This window comes from Dermacentor silvarum, chromosome 3 (genome assembly GCF_013339745.2).
Source record: "Dermacentor silvarum isolate Dsil-2018 chromosome 3, BIME_Dsil_1.4, whole genome shotgun sequence".
Taxonomy (NCBI): Eukaryota; Metazoa; Arthropoda; class Arachnida; order Ixodida; family Ixodidae; genus Dermacentor; species Dermacentor silvarum.
In genome coordinates this window covers 156,097,390-156,121,038 of record NC_051156.1, presented here as the reverse complement: position 1 = coordinate 156,121,038, position 23,649 = coordinate 156,097,390, and the positions used below count along the sequence as shown (strand labels likewise).

Below are 23,649 nucleotides of genomic sequence, written 5' to 3'. Positions count from 1 at the left end.
ATTCGTTGACTCCGAGGGTATAGCGGACGGCAATGTCGAGCTATAGCTGAAGAAAGGTATTTGCATTGCTAGGGGCATTATCCGCTTACGCGATGGACTTGCCGATCTATTGCTGACAAACTTCGGAAATGAACTTCAGCATGTCGCGAAGAACACTGCCATCGCCTTTCTGCACAGCTTTACTGCAGTGACAAGCTTATGTACCTTGGAGTCGGAGCCACCTCCTGCGGAAACTACGAATAAGGCCGCAGCAGCAGTTGCAATCAGCCCACACCTATCGCCAGCCGAGGCGAAAGCCATACAAGACCTCATAGGTGCTTTTGCAGAGTGTTTCTCTACTTCCTCAAGAGTACGGCGAACGCAGATTGTTAAACACCGTATAATAACAGACGAAGCAACCAGACCTGTATACCAACACCCATACCGAGTATCGCCGAAACAACAGGAGATCATAAAGGATCAGGTGCAAGAGATGCTTCAGGACGATGCCATTCAGCCGTGAAAAAGCCCATGGGCGTCGCCGGGTAGTTCTTGCCAGGAAAAAGGACAGCACAATGAGAGTCTGTGTTGATTACCGGAAACTGAACAGCCTCACCAAGCGTGATGTCTACCGCCTTGCGACGTATCGATGACACCTTGGACCGGCTGTGTGATGCAAAGTATTTTTCTTCATTGGATTTAAAAAGCGGATATTGGCAAATTGAAGTGGACGAAAGAGATCGTAAAAAAACAGCTTTCGTTACTCCGCACGGACTTTATGTGTTTAAAGCACTCCCATTCGGCCTCTGTTGCGCGCCAGCGGCCTTACACCGCATGATGGACAGTGTCCTTTCGTGTCTCAAATGGCAATCATGCCTAGTCTACTTGGATGACGTTGTGGTATTCTCTTCCGCGTTTGAGGCAGCATGTGGAGAGGTTACGTTCAGTGCTCCAGGCTATCCAGTCGGCCGGCTTGACAATCAAACCGGAAAAGGGCCAGTTTGGATTTGAAGAGCTTCGTTTCTTGGGTCACGTCATCAGCGCTCAAGGTATTGGGCCAGACCCCGAGACGACTGCAGCCATCGCAGGATTTCCCAAGCCACGAGATAAGAAAGAGGTGCGTCGAATTTTGGGACTTATGCGCTTACTACAGGCGATTTGTAGAAAAGTTCTCAAAATTTTCCTGAACTTCTAACACGAAAGAAGACATACCCTTCGTGTGGCATACCGAACAAGACACTGCTTTCAAAGAATTAAAGAAGCGTTTGCAATCCCCGCCAATTCTTGCCGGCTTCGACGAGACCGCAGACAAAGAAGTCCTACACAGTTGCCAGCAATGTGGGTTTTGGCGCAGTTTTAGTTCAGTGGCAGAATGGAGAAGAGAAGGTAATAGGGTAGGCTAGCCGCACTCTCTCAAAAGCTGAAAGAAACTATTCTGCGGCGGAGAAGCAGTGCTTGGCAGTCATATGGGCCATCAGCAAGGTTGGAGCATATCTCTACAGCAGGCCGTTTCATGCAGTCAGCGACCACCATTCACTGTGCTGGCTAGCAAGCTTGAAAGACCCATCCGGACGACTTGCGAGGTGGAGCCTCAGACTCCACGAATACGATATTACCGTTATAACTGGTTTTCGCAGGATTAACCGGTTTTCACAGGATTACCACTGTTATCAATTTCTCGTTTACCTTTGCTCTTTGTGAGCCGTCGCAGCTTTCGACATTTCGAGCGAGTTACGTTCGGGACTTGCTCGTCGGTCGCCGCAAACGACGGCGCGCTACTTACACTGGACTTTCGTCTTGCGCAGGAACCCTTAAAAGCTTCGCTTACACCGACTGAGACAGCGAGTGGCATCCGCTGTCGGTCACTTCCTCTTAATGCATGTTCTTGGCGTGTAGAGTCCTAAGATGGCGGCCAGTTTGACGTGAATGGAAACTATATAAAGCGTGTGCCAGGTAACCTGGGCCATGCTAATTAACGAGAAAGCAAGATAGAACGATGAGCCCAATAACGCGAGATATCATAGCGCGAAACACTGGTTTGCGCTCATAAAGAAGAAGCCGTGGGTTCGTCACCGTCGCAGACCGCTGGGCAGCTAAAATTTTTCTACGTCGTAGGCAGGTGGTCCGGTGAGAGCTCAATGATGCTGAAAATCATTTTGTGTTCACGTGAGCTAAAAAGCAGAGTTCTTAGCTATTATTACTGTACGTAACTAAAAATAGTAGCTTATTACTATCTGTTTTAAAATAAAATCACCACGATTTCGCCCTCTGTAGCAATTCGCTGGAACTTGAGAGCTTCCGGGTAGAGCACTGCACGGGCTCGGGCTTACCCGAAAGCCCGGGCCCGGCCCGGCCCACGGGCCGGGCCGGGCCGGGTAGAGCAGTTTTTTCACGGGCTCGGGTCGGGCTCGGGCACGGCGGGTGCTTTTTGACCCGGGCCCGGGCTGGGCTCGGGTTTTTTGACGCGGACCCGGGCTTGGCTCGGGCTTTCTGCGAGTTATTGTCGGGCTTCTCAACTCTGAAAAACATGTATTTTTCGGTCTCGGGCCGGGTTCGGGTCGGTTTCGAGCCGGGCTCGGGCCGGGCTTAAGGTAAAGGGGTGGCGGGCCGGGCCGGGCGGGTAACGTAGATTATTTCTGGGCCCAGGCCGGGCTCGGGTCTCGCCATAAAAGTTTTGATCGGGCTCGGGTGGGCCGCCCAATGTAAAAACGGGCCCGGGCCGGGCCCGGCCTGCAAAAATCGGCCCGTGCAGTGCTCTACTTCCGGGACCAACCAAAAAGTTCCTTCCTCCATGCAAAAGGTTCTGTGTGCAAGCGTGATGTCGACTGTCACGGCGGCAAGAATATTCGGTTGCACCTGGTTGTGCAAAAAAGGATTGCCGTAGTTGAATGTGAAAACTTACGTAATAATAAAAGTTCAAATAAAAATGGCTATATTTGGCTACGACATATTTTGCTCTCGTTTTGTGTTTGGCTATATTTGGGCTACAGTTTCTCTAACTTTGGGCTATGCCATCTCGTCCGACCATGGCAACACTGCTCCCGTGTCCACTAAGGCCATTGTTGAAACTCCGTCAATCAGGGACAGACACCTTATTCTTAAACATACAAATGGGTGGAGGTATCTCTGGCGACATCTAAGATTGTCCAGCGACCTCACCTCCAACGGCCGCGCTGACTAGTTTTCCGGAGCTGGCGACAGTTAGCGACGCCGCGGATACGGTGACCGGCTTACGCGAGGTGGTGGTGTCAAGCTGCAGTCGGATGCTGGAGAACGGTTCTGCAGCACCTCCGGGCGCTTGTGAGGGATGCTTCCTGGATATGTGTGCGGGGATGAGTACGTTTGAAGTGGAGCGCGGTACCGCCTAGACATCGTCGATCGGTCGAACATCGGTGGTTGGCGGCGATTGCAGTACCTAGCAATATGGCCCAAATCGCCGCAGCTATAGCCCACAGGTAAACGACAATCGATGAACTGCGCCTCGAAGCGCTCAGCCGTGGGGGATCCTGTAGCGGAGTGAAGTGGCTGAGCCTGCTACACAGGATGAACGGTCGGCCTGTGTGCAAACCTGCCGGGGAAAAGATGTTCTTCATGTCGTTGATCGGGCGTAAATGCGCCCTCACGTGGCCATTGAGCTCTTCTGTGGTTGATGCCCGTGACACATACCGACGGCGGCCACGAAGCGCACGGTGCTGCAGGCACCATATGCTGCGGGGAATAGGCAACAGGTTGTTGCATGACGTTGCAACGATGCACACGCAAGCATCTCGTGTCGCAGCATGCAGTTCTTCACGCACGATCTGCCGTATAGTAGAGCAAAGATTGGTGGACGGGCTCTCATCAACGCTGGCAACGGTTGTCACATTTGCCAGTGGTCCAAATTTAGGCGCAATGCGACGTGTCTTCAACGTCTCAAATGTACGGCAGTGACGTACGACATCTGAGACGGAATCGACGTGTTCCCGGCCTATAAGGCAATTATAGACATCATCTGCAATTCCGTTGAAGATGTGTCCGACTAGAATTTCCTCAGACATCTGTGAATTCACTGTTTTGCACAGCTTCGGGATCTCTTCTACGTATGTAGTGCAAGTTTCTCCGGGAGCTTGACCTCTTTGAGCTAGCTGTGTTCGCTCCGCGCGCTTCTTTTTGGAATAGTAGTCGCCAAAACACTTGACTTCCTCAACGAAGCACTTCCACGTTTTTAGGCAGTATTCGTGGTTTTCGTACCACATCAGCGCTGTCTCACTCAGAAACAGTACGACGTATGCAAGCTGAGTAAGGTTCCCAACGGTTCTATCGGCTCACCCTTGCATAGTGCGTCATCCACTCGTGACATCTTCGCCCGCTTTTTCCCGCGAACGAGCGTGGTTCCCTGTAGTGCGGCAAGGGTCCAAACGGAGTCGACCCTGGAGCAAGGGCAACTAGAGCTGGCGTTTGTCCACTTCCGGCCTGAGCCATTGGGAAGGTCGCTGGGAAGAGACCGGCAAGATGGCGGCTCCGGCGAAGTTCTAGGTGTTCCGACTTCCGTGGTACGTTGTGTCGTACCCTGTACGCTCCACCACTTTGTTACGCCCACGAAAGGCGTTTATTGAACAGCCAGCCAGGCAGAGTTCGTCGCGACAGCCTTGATCAGCTGAGTGCCTGTCGAGATTCAGCTAGCCAGCCGCACGTCGTCTTTCTCTTCACCCGTCTTGGATGCCCCACATTCTGTTAAGGCGTAAACCTAGAACGCAAGTAAGTGTGTCACAATATGACAATATATATATATATATATATATATATATATATATATATATATATATATATGTTGTAGTGAAGAGGAATGACCAGCGCTGCAGCCATTCGTCCGGGAGGCGCGAGCTCGAGATTGCCTGAGCTGCTCTGTTTGAGACACGCTGCCTGCTGTTCTCTTGTCCGGTATTCATATTATATTCTGGTGGAGGTGCTGCGGTTTTTCCCCTAACCTGGAATTACGCACCCGAACTTTGCCGTCCGTCATGCCTGACGACCCCAGCCCGACATCCCCACCGGTTACTCCAGCCATCGTATGTGCGGGTGCCCAGCGTCAGCGGGATCCTGACATCTTCAGCGGCACCGATGAGAAAGACGTTGAAGTTTGGCTGGAATGGTATGAACGCGGCAGCAACACTAACAAATGGGACGATCCCTCAAAGCTCGGCAACGCGATATTCTATTTATTGGGCGTCGCCAAGCTCTAGTTAAAAAACCACGAAGCCGATCTCCGCACGTGGGCTAGCTTCAAAACCAGCATCGCAGTTGTTTTCGGCCGCCCTGGCGTGCGCAAACTTCGCGCTGAACAACGCCTACGAAGCCGATCCCAGCAAACTGGGGAAACGTTCACCAGCTACAGTAGAGGACATCGTCGACCTCTGCCGGCGTGTCAACCCGACGATGGTGAAGGCGGACAAGGTAGGTCACATCATGAAGGGCATTTCCAACGATGCCTTTCATATGCTGCTGTCCAAAAACCCACGCACTGTTTCTCAGGTCATTGAGCTTTGCCAGAGCTTCGACGAGCTCTGCAGACAGCGTCTTCTCACGCGGCGCCCACCTGTGTCAGACGAAACCCTCGCGAGCATGACCGCGGCTCCTGAGATGGACTTCCTGCTTGGCCAGATAAAGGAGTTCGTCCATCCTGAGGTCGCTCGTCAGCTTTCGCTGCTGTCCTCAGCCACGCCACCACCCTCGTCTTTGTCGGCCAACCTTCGCCAGGTCATCCACGAGCAAGTTTGCGCAGCTCTTCCTTGAGCAAGTTTGCGCAGCTCTTCCACGAGCAAGTTTGCACCGCCCTCTTATTGACCGCCGTTCGCCATCGCCTCTACGCCGCTCGCTTTCGCCGATGCGTCGTCGTCCTTCTACGCCTGAACGGGAAAACTAATCGCCGCAGTTCCAGAGGCAAGAACTGCATCACCCACGAACAGACCAAGGCCTCTCCCTTCTCCGACTAATGTTATTGATGTACATGTGGACGGCGTCGCTGCACTCGCTCTCGTGGACACTGGCGCCGCAGTTTCAGTTATTAGTGCCCACCTTTGCCGTTCGCTCAGAAAAGTTACGACGCCCCTGTCAAACGTATCACTTCGTACTGCAAGCGCCGACCGCATCACACCTGCAGCTGCATGTACTGCTTGCGTTGTGATCAACGGCCTCATCTACATCGTCGAATTTTTGGTGCTGTGTTCTTGTTCGCACGAACCTTATTTTGGGCTGGGACTTCCTTTCCGCTAATAAGGCCATCATCGACTGTTCTCGTGGTGCAGTGGAATTGCAAACGCTGTCGTGCCCCACCTCTTGACGCTCGTGAACCTGAAGATAAAGTATTTGTTGCCGAAGATGTTACAATTTCACCGCACTCATCTGCCCTTGCCACGCTGTCATGCAACATTGTTGATGGTGCGAGCGCCTTTTTTACGCCATCTGCAATTTTACGCTCGTCGCAAATGTTCCCCGCTGCGTTTCGCTCTTTTGAACGTTCATGCCGGTGTCAGCAGACTGCTCGTCGCCAACCGATTGTCCTGTCCTCTCACTTTGCTCCGTGGGGAGTGCGTTGGCCGCGTCCAGTGTGTCGACCCTGCTGCCGTGATTGACATGCCAACTGTTTCCATCACCACTCATGAGGTCGCCGGAGTGACCTGTAACCCCGCGCAGGAGCCGACTTCGCCCGATGTGTTACATGGCTCCATCGCCGGCACGTTGACTGTATCCCAACGCGCCCAGCTTCAACGCCTTCTCGACAAGTTCCGTTCGTCTTTCGACTGCCAGCATGCTTCCCTTGGGCCGCACGTCAACTGTTTGTCATCGCATCGATACGGGTAACAGTGCGCCACTACGACAAAGACCATATCGTGTATCCGCGACAGAGCGCCGCCTTATCGATGATCAAATAGCTGACATGCTCAAGCGCGGCGTCATTCAGCCTTCGGATAGCCCCTGGGCATCTCCCGTTGTTCATTGTTGAGAGAGAGAGAGAGAGAGAAATAACTTTATTTAGGAAAAATAGGGTTAAGGGGGCCGGAGGGTGGGTCCTTAGTCCAGGACTCCAGTGGCCACCGCCACGCGCCGTGCCTGGTCGAGGAGGCTCAATTGAGTCTCCAGGTCAGTCCTGGGCGAGGATGGCTGCCCAAGGCTCCCTAAAGGAATTTTGTGCTAAACGAGGTGAATTTGAATTTAGGGGTCGTGATTGGCACTCCCATGTCACATAGGGCAAGGATGGCCTTTAAGAAGAAGGATGGATCGATTCGATTCTGTGTCGGTTACCGTCGTCTTAACAAAATAACTCGTAAAGATGTTTACCCTCTTCCGAGAATTGACGACGCCCTTGACTGTCTCCAAGGCGCGGATTTCTTCTCTTCTATCGACTTACGCAGCGGCTATTGCCAAGTTCTCATGGCACCCGAAGACCAACCTAAAACGACCTTTGTAACACCAGATGGCCTATATGAATTTCGTGTTAAGCCTTTCAGGCTTTGCAACGCCCCCGCAACAGTTGAACGCATGATGGACAACCTTTTGCGTGGTCTCAAGTGGAAAACGTGCCTGTTCTACTTCGATGATGTGATTATTTTTTCACCCGATTTTCCCACCCATCTCTGTAGGCTGGAGGAAGTGTTACAGTGCCTTACTTCCGCCGGCCTTCAGCTGAACCTGAAGAAATGCCACTTTGGCGCAAGTCAGCTCACCATCCTTGGCCATGTAGTATCTAAACACGGTATTCTTCCTGACGCCGCCAAGCTTCGTGCAGTTGCTGTTTTTCCAAAACCTTCCTCCGTAAGAGAACTTCGCAGCTTCCTTGGCCTGTGTTCTTACTTTCGCCGCTTCATTCGGAATTTTGCGTCCGTCACCGCTCCCTTGAATCAGCTTCTACGGAGCGACTTGAACGATTACGCCTGGTCGTCCGCTTGTGACGATGCTTTCCAAGAGTTGCGTCGTCTACTGACCTCGCCGCCTATACTGCGTCACTTCGACCCGACAGCTCCGACCGAAGTACACAGTGTCGGAAGTACACGGTGTTAGACTCGGCGCCGTGCTCGCACAGCGCAAATCAGGATTCGACGAGTACGTCGTTGCATACGCAAGCCGCACCCTCACCAAAGCTGAGAAGAATTATTCCGTTACGGAAGAAGGAATGTTTGGCCATAATCTGGGCACTTGGTAAATTTCGACCCTACCTCTATGGCCGCCCCTTCGACGGGATTACAGATCACCATGCACTTTGTTGGCTGTGCCACGTTGAAGGACCCCTCAGGTCATTAGCTCGCTGGGCTTTGCGGTTGCAAGATTTCGACGTGCGCGTTGTCTACAGGTCTGGACCGCCGCCACACTCATGCCGACGCGCTTTCCCTGTTCGCTCGTGTCAACAGAAAGCGATGCCTGCCTCTCTGCCGTTGACGAAGTGCTTTTGTTCCCAGCAGGCTGCGACATGGCTTCGGAGCAACGCAAGGATGCCTGGACTAGTGCTCTTATCCGCTTCCTTTCAAACAGTTCAACTGTTCCTCCACCTTCTCGAGCTTTGTGCCGTCAAGCATCTCACTTCGAAATTCGGGATGGACTTCTCTATCGCCGGAATTACGTCTCTGACGTCCGCAAGTGGTTGCTGGTCATACCTCGACATCTTCGTGGAGAAATATGTTCTGCCTTCCATACTGACCCGCAGTGTGCACATGCGGGTGTCTTCAAGACGTACACCCGGCTTCGCTCCAGGTTTTATTGGCGTGGCATGTACACCTTTGTGTGCAAGTACATTCGGTCGTGCCCTCAGTGCCAACGCCGCAAGATTCCTGCTCAGCATGTATCTGGTGCACTCCAGCCAATTCCGTGTCCGCCAGGCCCTTCGATCGCATTGGCATTGACTTGTATGGACCCCTGCCGAGCACGGCTTCCGGAAACCGCTGGATAGTCGTCGCCATCGACCATTTGAGGCGATACGCAGAAACAGCCGCTCTGCCTGCTACCACCGCTTGTGATATAGCATCTTTCCTCCTGAAAACCTTTATTCTCCGTCACGGTGCACCTCGCGAACTTTTGAGTGATAGAGCACGTGTCTTCCTCTCAGAAGTCGTAAACGCGCTCCTTGCTGAATGTCGCATCACTCATCGCACCACCACCGCCTACAATCCTCAAACTAATGGTCTGACGGAAACATGTAACCGCACACTTGGCGACATGCTCTCCAAATACGTCGCCTCTGATCACACTGATTGGGATCTCATTTTGCCATTCATCACGTTCGCCTACAACACTGCACCTCAGGCGACCACGAACTTCTCCCCATTCTTCCTCTTGTATGGCCGCGAACCTTCGACTACCCTCGACAGCATTCTTCCGTACAGACCCGACTCATCCAAATGTACGCCCATCTCTGAAGCTGCCCGCCGTGCCGAGGAATGCCGTCAGCTCGCCCGTTCCTTTACAGCCGTCGACCAGTGGCAACAAAAATCTCGACGTGACGATGATCACCCGCATTGTCACTTCCTTCCGGACTCCTTGTGTGGCTTTTGGTTCCTGCCGTTCCTGCTGGACTCTCATCCAAGCTTGTTTCTAAATATCAAGGACCCTACCGTGTTGTAGCGCAGGCATCTCCTGTGAACTATATTGTCGAGCCTGTCACGCCACCTACGGACCAACGCTGTCGTGGGCGTGAAACCGTCCACGTACAACGCCTGAAGCCGTACTACGACCCAATGATTCTATGTTCACCATGAGTTGCCAGGATGGCTCCTTTTCCGATAGGGGGCGATTGTAGTGAAGAGGAATGACCGGCGCTGCAGCCACATCGCCAGTCGTCCGGGAGGCGCGAGCTCGTGATTGCCTGAGCTGCTCTGGTTGAGACATGCTGCCTGCTGTTCTCTTGTCCTGTATTCATATTAGAATATATATATATATATATATATATATATATATATATATATATATATAGTTCAAAAAATAGAAACACGTAGGAAAAACATAGCAGGACTTTACTGACGTTTCGGCCGGGGTCCGGCCTTCATCAAGCGTGTGTTTGCAAGGAGACAGAGCTCAATTCATACATTGTTGCCATAAGGGTGACAAGAGACAAGAAGAAAAATACTCATAGGCTACTCACGATTTACGAGCTATTTTCCACAGCCTTGTTGAATTCACAGTTTCTTTTTTCAGTAAATCCACTGTGTGCACGCGCATGTTTCCATTCACGTGTTCGTTGTATTCTTTTTTTACTTTGTACTTTTTTCTTCTGTCTTTTCACCCTTAAGGCAAAAATGTATAAATTGAGCTGTGTATCCTTGCAAACGTACTCTTGACAAAGGCCGGACCCCGGCCGAAACGTCAGGAAAGTCCTGTTGTGTTTTTGCTACGTACTTCTATTTTTTGAACTACTTCTGTGCCGGCTCCTGTTATTCTTTACTTCACTGATATATATATATATATATATATATATATATATATATATATATTTGTTCGCGCAACCATGCTTTCCTCAGATATCAACCAACTCACCCGGCAACAAGTTCTACTCATCTATATATATATATATATATATATATATATATATATATATTGGAAGCGGGTTTATTAACACCGGACGGCAGGCGGAAGTATTGCACGACGGGCACAAAGACAGTCTCGGCTGGCGTCAGCAGCTCGCGATCTACGCTCGCACCTACAGCCAAGACAGAGTCCCACTGGTGAGTCCGTTGCTTCATCCCCACTACAATATATATATATATATATATATATATATATGTTGTAGCGAAGAGAGCCGCTAGTAGGGCCGCCTCTATAGCGGGCCCAGAAGCGAGTGGGTACAGTGCTTTTGCTCGACAACGGTGCTCGTGCTTTCAATTGAAAGCTGTGTCATCGTTCGACTGTCGCCGCTGCGCTGCTCTGAGTTCTAATAAGCCCTTTACTATTGGTGGAGCGTGCTGCGCCCTCAAAGCTTTCAACCTGAACTTTGAGCCCGCACCGTAACGTCGGCCATGCGTGAAGAAGCCTCGCAATCACAGCTGGAAGCAATGACCTATGCCACCGTCGCTCGCTGTCAAGGTCCCCCTCCACGCTCCTGCCAGGGCCCTGTAATGCCGCAGTTTCGTCGTCCACCGCCACCGACGCCACCAGCACGCCCGCCCGCCGCCCAGCGAAGCTACCCGAGAAGACATATTTGGCGCGCTCGACCACCGCCCGCTCTGCTATCACTGCTGTGAAGCCGGCCAGGTCTACCGCCGATGCCCATACCTGCGAGATGGGCCTACGAGGGTTCGCCGTCAACGCGCCACGTCCACAGCTTGGCGAGCGGCTACGTGATATCGCCGACTACATCACCGGAAGGCAGTGGAGACCCCGACGTCCTTCGCGTTCACCATCACCAGGACGCTACCTGTCGCCGCAGCGCCGACCATACACTGGCCAAGCCCGGGGCCGGTCCGTGAGCCCATATCCGGAAGACTAAAAGCATGAAGGTGCGGTTGCTGATGGAGGTGCGGTTGCTGTACGACGCAATGCCGAAGATTCTCCCCCGCCGACGAAGAAGGTTCGCGAATCATCACGACGACATATCAGCACGCCGCCTGGCAACGGCCTTGACAACACTTCGCCACTGAAAGAAGACCTTCCGACGGGACGTAACAGCAACAGAGTAAGCCGATGCAGCCGTGATCCGACGCCACGATTTAACCGCAACGCCAAACGACGGTCTACCGACCTAGACGTGCTAATCGATGGCCATAACGTCACCGCTCTATTCGACGCTGGAGCCGACTATTCCGTCTTCAGTGACGCGTCCGCCTGCCAAGCTGAAGAAGGTAAAGACGGCCTGGCAAGGACCCGATACCTGGACATCGGGAGGCCACCTAATAACGCCGGCTGAGAACTGCACAGCACGAGTCACGGTTAACAACCGCACTTACTAGGCGAGCCTTCGTAGTCCTGCAGCACTGCTCCAGGGATGTCATCCTAGGCATGGACTTTTAAAACCAACACGGTACAGTAACACGGTACAGTCATCGACTTAAGGTCTAAATCGATAACGCTTTCAACGCACAAAGCGATACCACCGGATACAAACATCAGTTACCATGTCTTAAATGTGCTTGAAGAACAAGTCACCGTTGCGCCTTGCTCCAGTGTAATGATTTCCGTCGTTACCCAAGTGCCTGCTGGCATGGAGGGTGTCGTCGACGGCGATCATCACTTATTGCTCGGCCGTGAAATTTGCGTCGCTAGAGGCATAGCTGAGCTAAATGAAGGGAAAGCAAGAATGATGCTCACGAACTTCAGCTACAAATACAAGCATATTAACAAAGGCACTACGGTCACCTACATTGACGAAATAGTACAAGCCAGCAGTGCTTTCGCCTTGACGGATTCTAGAGCAGCTGCAACGACGACTAGTAGTACCTGAACCAGCTTTCGACGTCAATCAGAACCTTTCCAGGTATAAGAAAGAACAGCTAAAAGCTCTGCTCCTGCAATACAAGGACTGCTTCTCGTCGTCGTCAAACATTCGACACAACCCTGTCGCCAAAGAACGCATCATAACTGACGAATATGTCCGCGATGGAACCCTACGTTTCTGCGTCGATTATCGTCGCCTCAACAAAATCACGAAGAAGGACGTATACTCTTTCCTACAGATAGGCGATGCCTTGGATCGACTCTACAAGGCAAATTACTTTTCGTCTATGGACCTCAAAACCGGCTACTGGCAAATTGAAGTTGACGAGAGGGACCGGGAGAAGACTGCCTTTATAACACAAGACAGACTGTTCGAGTTCAAGGTCATGCCGTTTGGTCTTTGCTCGGCACCTGCGACTTTCCAAAGCGTCAAGGACACCATTCTGGCAGTCTTGAAGTGGCAGAATTGCCTCGACTACTTGGACGACGTCGTTGTGTTTGCCTCAAGGTTCGAAGAACACCTCCGGCGCCTTGAAACAGTTCTTCAAGCAATCAAGGAGTCCGGACTAACGTTAAAGCCAGAAAAGTGCCGTTTCGCATATGAGGAGCTTTTGTTTTGGGGCCACGTAATGAACAAATGCGGCCTGAAACACAGAAAACTGCGGCCGTCGCCGACTTTGCTCCGCCTGCCGAAAGAAAGGTAGTGCGTAGATTTCTTGGACTGCGCGCCTATTACAGGACGCTTCGGCAGGGACTTTTCACGGATCGCGGAGCCACTGACATTCTTCACGAAGGCCGACGTCGAATTAGAGTGGGAGAAGCCGCAAGTCGAAGCATTTGAAGAACTGAAGCGACGTCTGCAATCGCCGCCAATACTTGCGCATTTCGACGAAAACGCCGATACTGAAGTCCGCACCGACGCAAGCCGCGTAGGACTCGGCGCCGTGCTTGTGCAGAGGACTGACGGACCAGAAAGAGTTGTACTTTACGCTAGCCGGTTGCTGTCCAACGCGGAAGCAAATTATTCCACAACAAAAAAGAAGTGCCTCGCCATCCTCTGGGCTACGTCAAATTTCCCACCTACGCCTATGGCAGGCCCTTCGAAGTTGTGAGCGACCACCATGCCTTGTGTTGGCTAGCTAACTTGAAGGATCCTTCAGGTCTCCTCGGACGATGGAGTATGAGACTTCAGGCATTCGACATCACCGTCGTTTACAAGTCCGGCGAAGCACTCTGACTCCGACTGCTTGTCTCGCGTCCTTGTCGAACCCCCGCCAGAGGACGACCAGGATGACGACACTTTCTTAGGACCCATCATTGCCCACGAATTCACCGAATAACAACGAGCCGACCCAGAACTAAGGAGCCTTGTAGACTACCTGGAAGGCAAGACCGTCGTTGTGCAGAAGGTGTTCAGGCGAGGACTGGCGTCAGTTTGCTTGCAAACCAACATTCTACTAAACAGGAATTTCTCGCCACTCCGAGCCAACTACCTCCTCGTGGTACCCTCAGTATTGCGTCCAGAGGTTCTGCAAGCTCTCTGCGCTGATCCAACGTCCGAACGCCTAGGTATTTGCCGCACGCTCGTGAGGATACAAGAAAAATACTTCTGACCTCGCCTCACTGCCGACGTTGCCCATTACGTAAAGACATGCCGAGACTGTCAGCGACGCAAAACACCGCCGACAAGGGCAGCCGGACTTCTACAGCCGATCTAACCACCTCGTCGACCGTTCCAGCCGATCGGGATAAACTTACTGGGGCCTTTACCGACGTCGACATCCGGGAATAAATGGATCATCGTAGCTACGGACTTCCTCACCCGCTACGCCGAAACAAAAGCCTTGCCAAAAGGCAGTGCCGCTGAGGTAGCCGGATTCTTCGTTGAAAACCTCCTGATGCGTCAGGGTGCCCCAGAAGTCCTCATCACCGACAGAGGTATGGCCTTTACAGCAGATTAACTCAAGCGTTCTTGCGATACAGCCAGACAAGCCATCGCCGGACCACCACCTACCACCAGCAGATGAATGGTCTCACTGAGCGCCTAAATAAGACCATCGCCGATATGCTGGCAATGTACGTCGACGTCGAACACAAGACGTAGGATGCCATCCTTCCGTACGTGACCTTTGCATACAACACGGCCGTACAAGAAACGACGCACATGGCGCCGCTCAACCTGGTCTACGGAAGGAACCCGGCCACGACGCTTGACGTCATGCTACCGGACGTCCCCGACGACGACAGTCTCGACGTTGCCACCTACTTGCAGCGCGCCGAAGAAGGTCGACAGCTTGCCCGCCTCCGTATCAAGAACCAGCAGAGGACCGATAGCCGAAACTACAATTTTCGACGACGCTACGTCAAGTGCCAGCCCGGCGACCGTGTTTGGGTCTGGACACCGATACGCCGACGAGGACTTAGTGGGAAACTGTTACGTCGCTATTTCGGATCCTATAAGATCATCCGACGTGTTGGCGCACTGTACTGTGAGGTCGTGCCAGACGGAATTTCGCAATCACAGCGGCGCCGCGCGCGACCTGAATTTATCCATGTGGTGCATCTTAAGCCTTTTTTCATCCGCTGACGTACTTAGATGCTTTGTTGCTTTGTTATTGTTTTTCTTTCTTTCTTCTTTATTACGCGTGGTTTTGTTGCTCACATGTTTGTTTGAGGCATTGGGACGATGTTTTTTTTTTTTAAGGGGAGGGTTTTGAAACGAGCACATGTTTATCTTTGACCGGTGACCGCTTTTCACCGGCTAACAAATGTTAAACGTTATCGCTAGGCACAGGACGCACCTGCATGTATCGGAAGTTTCTCAAACGCTATCGATGCTTCTATCCATTGTCTGTTGTCACTGACGCTTACGTAATCTGATTGTATGACCGACGCTAATTGTCGAGAACTTTCTGGAAGACACGCGCGCACCACGGAATAATCTGGAAACTTCGATGACACATGTATAAAAGCCGACGCGTTTCGCCACTGATCAGATTACAACCATAGAGAAAAATTCAACAAGAGGGGACACGGCACCATACGTCACGCTATAGTATTTATGCCGAACGTTTGCTGCCGCGAGCATCGAAAAAAAAAAGAAAGTGAAATTAAGTTAACAGACATTGATTTATTTATAAAACTCTTTGCCGCGAAAACTAAAAAGTTTTGCGTATAAATGAACAGAAACTTTGCGACTCATTTTTCTTGCCTTACCTAGCGTCAGGTCAATGACGCGCCAGATGCATGCGGCATCCGCCAGACACTCCCCCGAAGCCAGCGAGGACGGCTGCGCGCGCGTTTGAGCGCTCGTGCGCGGCGACCCGCCTGTCTGTTTTTTTTTTTTTTTTTTTTTTTTTTATGTAACCTGGTTTATTGGACTCTGGGCGTATTCTTGCGTTCCTTCTGCACTGGGACAAGGCACCACTGCACTATTGGACTACGGCAAGGCGAGAAATTTTGCTTCACAGTCTACAACGCAATGAGGCTTACAGCACGGGACCAAGACTTAAGACGCAGTTAGCGAAAAACAGCTCGCCCCTCCAGGCGCAGTTAATTTGAGTTAATTAATCGTGCTGGGACATGTTTCCGACGCTTCCTAGAGGATTATTGTAACTTATTTCGGTTCTGTTGGGTCATAGTGGCCGCACAGGACGCTGTGACGCAGTTAGCGAGAACCAGCTCGGCCATGGTGCGTAGTCTAGTGCATCTTGCTAGGAGAAATTCGTGCCGCTTTCTCTGACGCCAGACATTACTGAAAAGTAATTTCGTTACTTTTGGAGTACTAGCTTTTGAGACATGCTGGCCGCACGGTGACGCAGTTAGCGATAAGCAGCACGGCCGTGGTGACAAAGCTAGTTTGGCGTGTCATGAATCCTAGAGGGACAAGTTTGTGACGTTTTTTGTGGGCCCGCAACAGCATACACCTTCTTTCGGTACTCACGCCTGTCGAAAACGCGATGGGCGATTGCCAAGAGTGATAACATGGGAGTGTGTTGCTGGCGCCGGCAGAACGCACGAAAGATAACGCCGAGGAACATATCAGGAACTTGTAATTCGAAAATTCCGTCTTCTAAAGGACTGAAAACAGGCTTTGCACTACGCATTTGTCTTGAATGCCTGTTGCGTCCGTCTCTGTGTCTGTAGCGTACCGTCGCGTCGCCCGAGGCCAAGTTTTGGAAACGCGAATTCGCCCGTGTTCTTGTGCTGCTAAAGTGCAGGAAAAAATGCCCGGAAATGAAGGAATGCTTGGAAATCAGATGTTTTCTTATTTTATGGTATTGTTTGGGATGAGTCGTGTATTTTCTACGCCATGTATGTAAAAGCGAATTGCTTTTGTTTGTAATGCTGCCCATTGACCGCGTTCGTAAGTTTCGCCTCTACACGCAGTATTCCTATATCTAAATACCAAATGACACATGCTTGTAACATGCGGTTTCATGCTTGTAATTTAATTTTTTTCAGCTGATGAAGTCCGGTGGAACTTCATATAGCAACTACTGCTTAGCTGGGGTCACAACGATGAATGTACGCACAAAAAGCGCGAAACGAGCTTTTATACAGAGCAAAATAAATATTTCCTCATTTCACAAGGAGTCTTGCGCCTACTTTATGATATCGCACGTGGCGCAGATTTGATGGGACTTGACAAGATCGTTCGCAATCATTTTTACCAAATAATAAACCGATTCCGTACGAAGACCGTGCGCGGTCGGGCAAGAAAAAAAAAAGAAAGCGCAGCTGACGTGCTAGCTAGCGTTCAAAATGCGCGCGCCCAAAACCGAAACCGGAAGTGATCTATGCTGACCGCTTGGCGCGCTGCTGTCAATTCGGCCGCTGGGCTCTATGGAAGTGTCCCCTCTTGTTGAATTTCTTTATGTTACGACGATCGCCCACTGTGTTCGCCGCTATCGTTGTGCCACGAGTGCAACTTGCTTTTGTGCGCACAGGATCGCCCAATAAAAATCCGTTTCGTCATTCACAGTTTTGCGACTGTCCTCTGCACCCGCACTACTACGTGACTATATATATATTGTCACGTAGTAGTGACGGACATATATATATTATGTGATTATACATATTGTAATGGAGAGTGGGTCCGTGGCTCAGAGGCGGGATGGTAGAAGTGTAGGACGAAGCAGAATAGAACAGCGTGGTTAAGGAACGGGTGGTGTGTCTGCTCTCGTCTCTTACAATGGCGCAGTGGTCAAACCGCGACCCCGTCGAAGACCCCGACGTCCCCGTGTCCATGCGAATCCGAAGTGGGCGTACACTATCGGACTTGCCGCCACGCCGTCCACGGACGGCGTCCAAGCCACCCCGACAGCTCCGCAGCAGGACCGCAGTCGCCATTCCACTAGCCGGTGTATATATATATATATATATATATATATATATATATATATATATATATATATATATATATACACACGTCAGACAAGCGTCGCCTAGTGCGACTGGCATCCTTCGGCGACAGCGCATGCACACCGTCGTCCGTTATGACAGGGGACACGCGAGCGCGTGGCCTGCGCTCTGCTGCGGCTGCCTACCGTGCCATCACATGACAGCACGTCTGTTTTTGGCGTCATCTACTGGCAAAGAAAATAACGATTCATGGCCGGTGGACAAGCGCTATCATTGCGTAAGCATAGAGAAAGAAATTGCGTAAGCAAGAGACAGAGCTACGTTTCGACCGTGCTCGTGCACCACGCTCATTTATTGGCAGCAGACGACGCGCTGCAAGCATCGCTCGTTGCGCGAGCGGAAAGGGAGCGTAATCTAGCAGCACTTGTCCACCGGCCATCATGAGCGGCGATGACTCGTTATTTTGTTTGTCAATAGATGACGCCAAAAGCGGAAGTGTTTTCCTTAGCTGTCGGTTGATGGCGCTGTAGGCAGCCGCCGTAGAGCGCAAGCCACGCGCTTCCGTGTTCCCTTTCATAAAGGACGACAGTACGTATGTTTATAACACGTCACATCGATGCTTGAACGCGTGTAGTGCTTACACTTTAGACACGAAAATATGGTCTAAATAAAAACAGCGCTGGGATAGCTGAAATCGGCTGTGTAGAAACTACTAGAAATTGAGGCGTTATCTGCGCCTGCGTAATCTCGATCAAGGATATAGCTATCCGCACAGACAAAAGTAAAATGCAAGAAACGACAGTGATCTTTGGTGTCGCATATGCATGGCACCGCACGCATCTTTGTTACAAGCTGCTGCACGAAACATTTATGACCCCAAAATATGGCATTATTTAGGACAGGGGATTAGTATCTGCCGATAAAATTATATCAGTCAGGTAATTTTTCAACAGCGCCTATACTCCTTGCGTACTGGAAACAGTACGGCACAAACGCAACAAGTGCAGTTTCCACTATGAGCCACCGAACTCCAGTGACAACCAGCGCGTGTACAGCACCCACCAGTGCGCCGCTGTGTTATAGCAGTGAAACCAGCGCCTAGTACAGTGTGACCGAACTGTTATCCAGCAATGTCCCCTAAAGTCCCTATATAAGAAAAGTACCGCCATCCTTTAACAAATGCCGCTTCAATCTCTCCTGTGTTATCCTGTATCTCATATTGGACGATGATAGCACGCGCGTTTCACTTCTTTATATTTTCTTTTTTTCCGCCTCAGAGCCATGTTGAAAGTCCTCTGCGCAGCCGCAGTCGCCGGCGGCGGCGGCGGCGCGCACCCGGCCTGAAAGCTTCAACGTGGACTTTCTAGGTGCGCCACCGTCGACTTGGCTTTCGCAAGCAAAAAGTAAAGAAAAAATCAAGCGTTTTAGGAGAGGAGGCGGCGTAGGAAAGAGTAGATGGCGGTACTTTTCTTATATAGGGACTTTAATGTCACCGGTGTCCCAGTGACTCCCAGCGAGCGCCAGCGTCCCCAGTGCGATGCAGTGTCAAGAACGTGCTGGTTTCACACTGGAAGGCACTGGAAGTCGCTGGTTTTTGCAATAGGGATGCCTGGCCATCGCGTGGTCAGTAGAAAAATTTCTACCATACCTCTATGGCCGCCATTTCACCATTGTGCCCGACCACCATGCTTCTACGGAAAAACGTATCTGAACGCCTCGACCGTTGGGTACTGCGCTTGCAGGAATATGACTTCACTGTCACGTATAGGTCCGGCAAACAACATAAAGATGATAATGCTTCGTCGCGCTGCTCGCTGTCGCCAAAGCACATGCTTCGCCTTCGCTTTGTACGTGACCATCTAGCGAAATGTCCAAGCACACGCCCAGTATCGCGGTACAGTCGGTTGCCTCATTTGGATTTCTTCCGTCTTCTGACCTCGTCTCGCTTCCAACGTACTGATCCACACTGCCGTACGCTGATCGATAGACTCACTGGCTTAGCACCACCCCCAACAATCGCACGCTTAAGACGACAAGTGTCATGTTTTGTACTTCAAGGTGGAACGTCGTTTCGATTAATGTACCATCCTTCCGGTAACCGATGGGTCTCAGTCATACCTCACTCACTTCGACTCCAAGTTATAGAAGCATTTGACGACGACACAATGGCTGACCACTTGGGCTTTCAGAAGAGCTACGACCACATCAAAATGCGCTGTTTCTGGCCGGGCCTTTCCACCTCTGTCGCCAAGTACGTTGGCTCCTTCGCGTCATGCCAACACAGAAAACGCTCGACATTCCTTCCAGTCAGTCCTCTGCGGCATCTACCATGCCCTTCCACCCCCTTCGAATTTCTGGGCATAGACTTATACGGAACCCTCCCACTCACGCTCACTGGTCACCGCTGGATCGTTACCGCAGTGGGCCATCTGACGCACTAAACTGAGACACCAGCTCTTCGCTGTGGTACTGGCTCTGAAGTCACGAAACGAAGCTGGCAACGCGCATATAAGAACCGGACTAGTCCTCTACATCCTGCATTGAGGTGTGATGCTTCGGCTCTTTCTCGGGCAGCTGCTCTGAAAGGCATCGCAGAGGTCGTCGTCTTACAATATATAATTATGAAAGGAAACATTCTGTAGAAGCATGCGAGCTGTGAGGGGACACCATAATGATGACGGTGGGGGCTGCGGAATAATTTCTATGCGCGACGTGCACCTCAATTCAAGTTACGCGAGCGGTTTCGCATTCTGATCCCATCGGAATGCGAAAGCGCTCGCGTAATTTAGACCTTAATTGGTGCAAATTAACGAACCACAGGGGGTCGAAACTATTCCAAAGCCATAGCCGTAAATCAAACTCGCGACTTGACGCTCAACAGATGAACAGTTGAACGGTTGAACCACCGAGGTTCGTATTTTACCTAAAACTTCACGTGTCCACTCCCTGACAATCTTGACACTAGAACTGTGCGGATGCGCCATTTTTTCTGGGGGGCTCATATTGTCTTAATTACGCACAGACCCTTGCAGCGGACCTCATTACAACGAAAGTGGAAAAACAGAAATACGTACCTCCAGTGATGGTTGGTTGTGTCACTTTGCCTAAATCTTGAATGGGTCCAGTCACTATAGTCGCTACTGCTGGAATACTTTGCATGGATTCCCCTATTGAAAGAACTGTAAAAAGAGTTCGTTACACAACCATGGCGAAAGCTGCTCCGTTATATTGTTTTTAAGAATACAGCAAAGCACGGGACGTGGAACTTGGCTTGCGTTCGTTAAACAGCGCATTTTCGTGCGTTGCATCCAAATGAAAATTAAGACGTCACAACGGTCAATCAATCGAACAAATGATAGGTTGATAACTCAATCGAGCCGGACGTGCCGCAAGTCCATAAGTCGCACGCAGCGAACACTTGGAACGTGCACTGTTGGTGGAATGCGCACATACACGATTGTGCCGCACGGCTTTGTATGTACAGTCGAGTGCAAAATTTTAGAGACTGCGGAAGCGGCAACTAAACTGCATCGCTGTGCCTTCTGACGGCTGCGCGCCTGAGTTCGAGAGCTCGTACTGCGCATGCGCGTCCTTTTTTATCTGCCAGCCTGCTCGTTCGGTTGCTTCAACCGCGCGCGCACTGGGACGTGGGAGAGAGCGCAAGGTGCCACTTCTGCAGTGGCCGTGAAATCGTAGAACGCAAAAGACATCGCTGCTTCCTGACCTCACCACATAATTCGATTTCAGAAAAAGTGACGCAAAGCATGTGTTCCACGCCACGGAACTTATAGAAGCAAGGCGCAGAGGGTGGCGCGCTCCCAGTGCTGTCAGTATACAAATGAAGTGTTTTTGTCACTATATGACGATATCATCAGTCGCGCGATTCCACGGCGACTGCAGAAGTGGCAGGGACCTTAGAAGTGGCACCTTGCGCTCTCGCCCGCGTTCTGATGCGTGTCCGGTTGAAGCGACCGAACGAACAGGCTGGCAGGTAAATAAAAAAAATAAAAAAGGACGCGCGTGCGCAGTACGCGCTAGTGACCTAGAATATAGGGGAGTATTCAAAGCGCCGGCTCCGGCGAGGGCCTTTTTCTGTGAACTGCCGCGCCGAGCCGCCGTTGCTCCGGACCCGTGGCATAGAGTAACATACGGATTACAAGAGTGGCCACTCGAGCCTAAAAGCGGCCGAGCTACGCAGCTTCATGGCGCCCGCTAGAGGGCAATACAACACTCCCTGTCTCCAAGGGAACGCGCGTACTACTTATCTATTGTAGTGACTTTTCTATAGTGCACTATACGTCTACTTGTCTATGTGGCTGTAGACGTAGACGTTATCAACGGGATCAGCCGGCCGTGAGCGGTGGATGATAAGACTAGTATAAAGAATAACGCATCGCTACAAAATATCGGCCATGGTGTGATCAGGCAAGGCGACGCTACAAAAGATGCGCGATAACGTCTGCGTGGTCTTTGCTGGGTTCGCCGGCCAGAACGTCTGTCTGTCTGCTTGGCTGCTGCTTGGTAAGAAGGCCTTCAGTACGTTCTTTTTTCCCTTCATTACTTTGCAAATTGCTTATGTATTTGTCACTTCAGCCGTAAGTTAACATTTGTCGCATTGTGCTGTTCGGCGCACAGAGCTTTTTGTGTTCTTCACTTCGCGCATGATGTTTGTGGATTGCTTCACATTATGTAAGAAACAGCAATTTGGAATGCTGCGCAGCACGTTTGCGAGAAAATCGTTTCTGGGCGCGAGAAAGTGAGTCGGCACACGCCGGTATACGTAGTCTGAATTTAATGCACTTGTGTTGCACTTCTGTGAAAGAATGCAGTTATGCTTAGGATCGTTATTCGTGGCGTGCGCAGATTGCTTGAAGCCTTTGTTACGAGCGGAATTAGAGAGAACTTGCGAATTGAGAAGAATGTTTGTAAGCTGTGGCTACGACGTATTCTGAATAAACACTCCTGCCTCAGTAGCGCATGCATGGCACCGAAGGTTGCTTTTTTTTTTTAGCTGCGACAATTGCACGTGACGCTTTTCGCGAAAGGGTGATCTGAAGTGCGTAGGTGAAAATTTGTGCGAAAGCGGGAGAGAAGACATAACCAATACTTTTTTTTTTCAGGTCATGCCGACCATAGTCAAGTACTACGGGAATTACTGCTCTGTTGCGAGGTGCAGTAACAACGGCAGGACAGGGAGAGAGCGTGGTTGGCTGCCAACTGCAGTGAGCAGCCTTCATTGCTTGTTTGCTATGCAGCCCGAAACTACCACTTAATAAGAAAGGTTAGGCTTCAAAGCACGAGCGTTGTTTTCCTCTTTAATGCTAATGCCATCTTCTGCAGTTTTACTTTTCTGTTGGGTTTTTCATAATATCGCCTGTTTATTCCTTTTTTGAAATTTATTCTCAACATGTGGCAGCTGTATTGGCATGTCTCTCACTGTTCAGTGTACGCATCTTTTTCTGCTTGCGTTCATCGAACGTTGCGAAAAGAAAAGAAAGTGTACATGTGCTTACTGAGAATGACTGAAAAATAAAGTTTCGTCTCTCCCAACACTTGTCATGTTTATTTAAAGTGCCTGCATAAACACACAGTGGCATCGTGTGCTTGCTTCTCAGGCGGTACAGCTTACACGAAGCTTCTCGATGCATGCAAGCAACGCGTAAAAAAAATCAAAATATAGCCATAATATAGCCTCCGGGACGAGCACTCGCACTGGAGCAATCTTGGAGGCCGTGTACATTGTCTAATCGCCAGAAAATAGCCTTCGAGATTAGTTTTCCTGCGGTCCCAATCTCTGAGTCTTCGTAGATTCCACACACCCGCGAGGTGCGCTGCGAACCATAATCGGCCGCATGGGCCTATGCATGGAGGTAAAAAATACTAGGAGGGAGCGTCACGTGATTCCGCTAGCCT

At 50.9% G+C, this 23,649-nt stretch overlaps 1 protein-coding gene across 1 annotated transcript in view; it reads right to left on the bottom strand.

The window, feature by feature from the left end:
- Window positions 1–21,210, bottom strand: part of LOC125944023 (neprilysin-1-like) — a 71,965-nt gene extending 50,755 nt beyond the window's left edge. The window contains exon 1 of the mRNA XM_049663749.1: window positions 20,811–21,210. Coding sequence (XP_049519706.1) covers window positions 20,811–20,895 — 85 coding nt within the window. The 5' untranslated portion in view covers window positions 20,896–21,210. The remainder of the gene's footprint in view (window positions 1–20,810) is intronic.
- Between the last annotated feature and the right edge of the window lie 2,439 nt (window positions 21,211–23,649).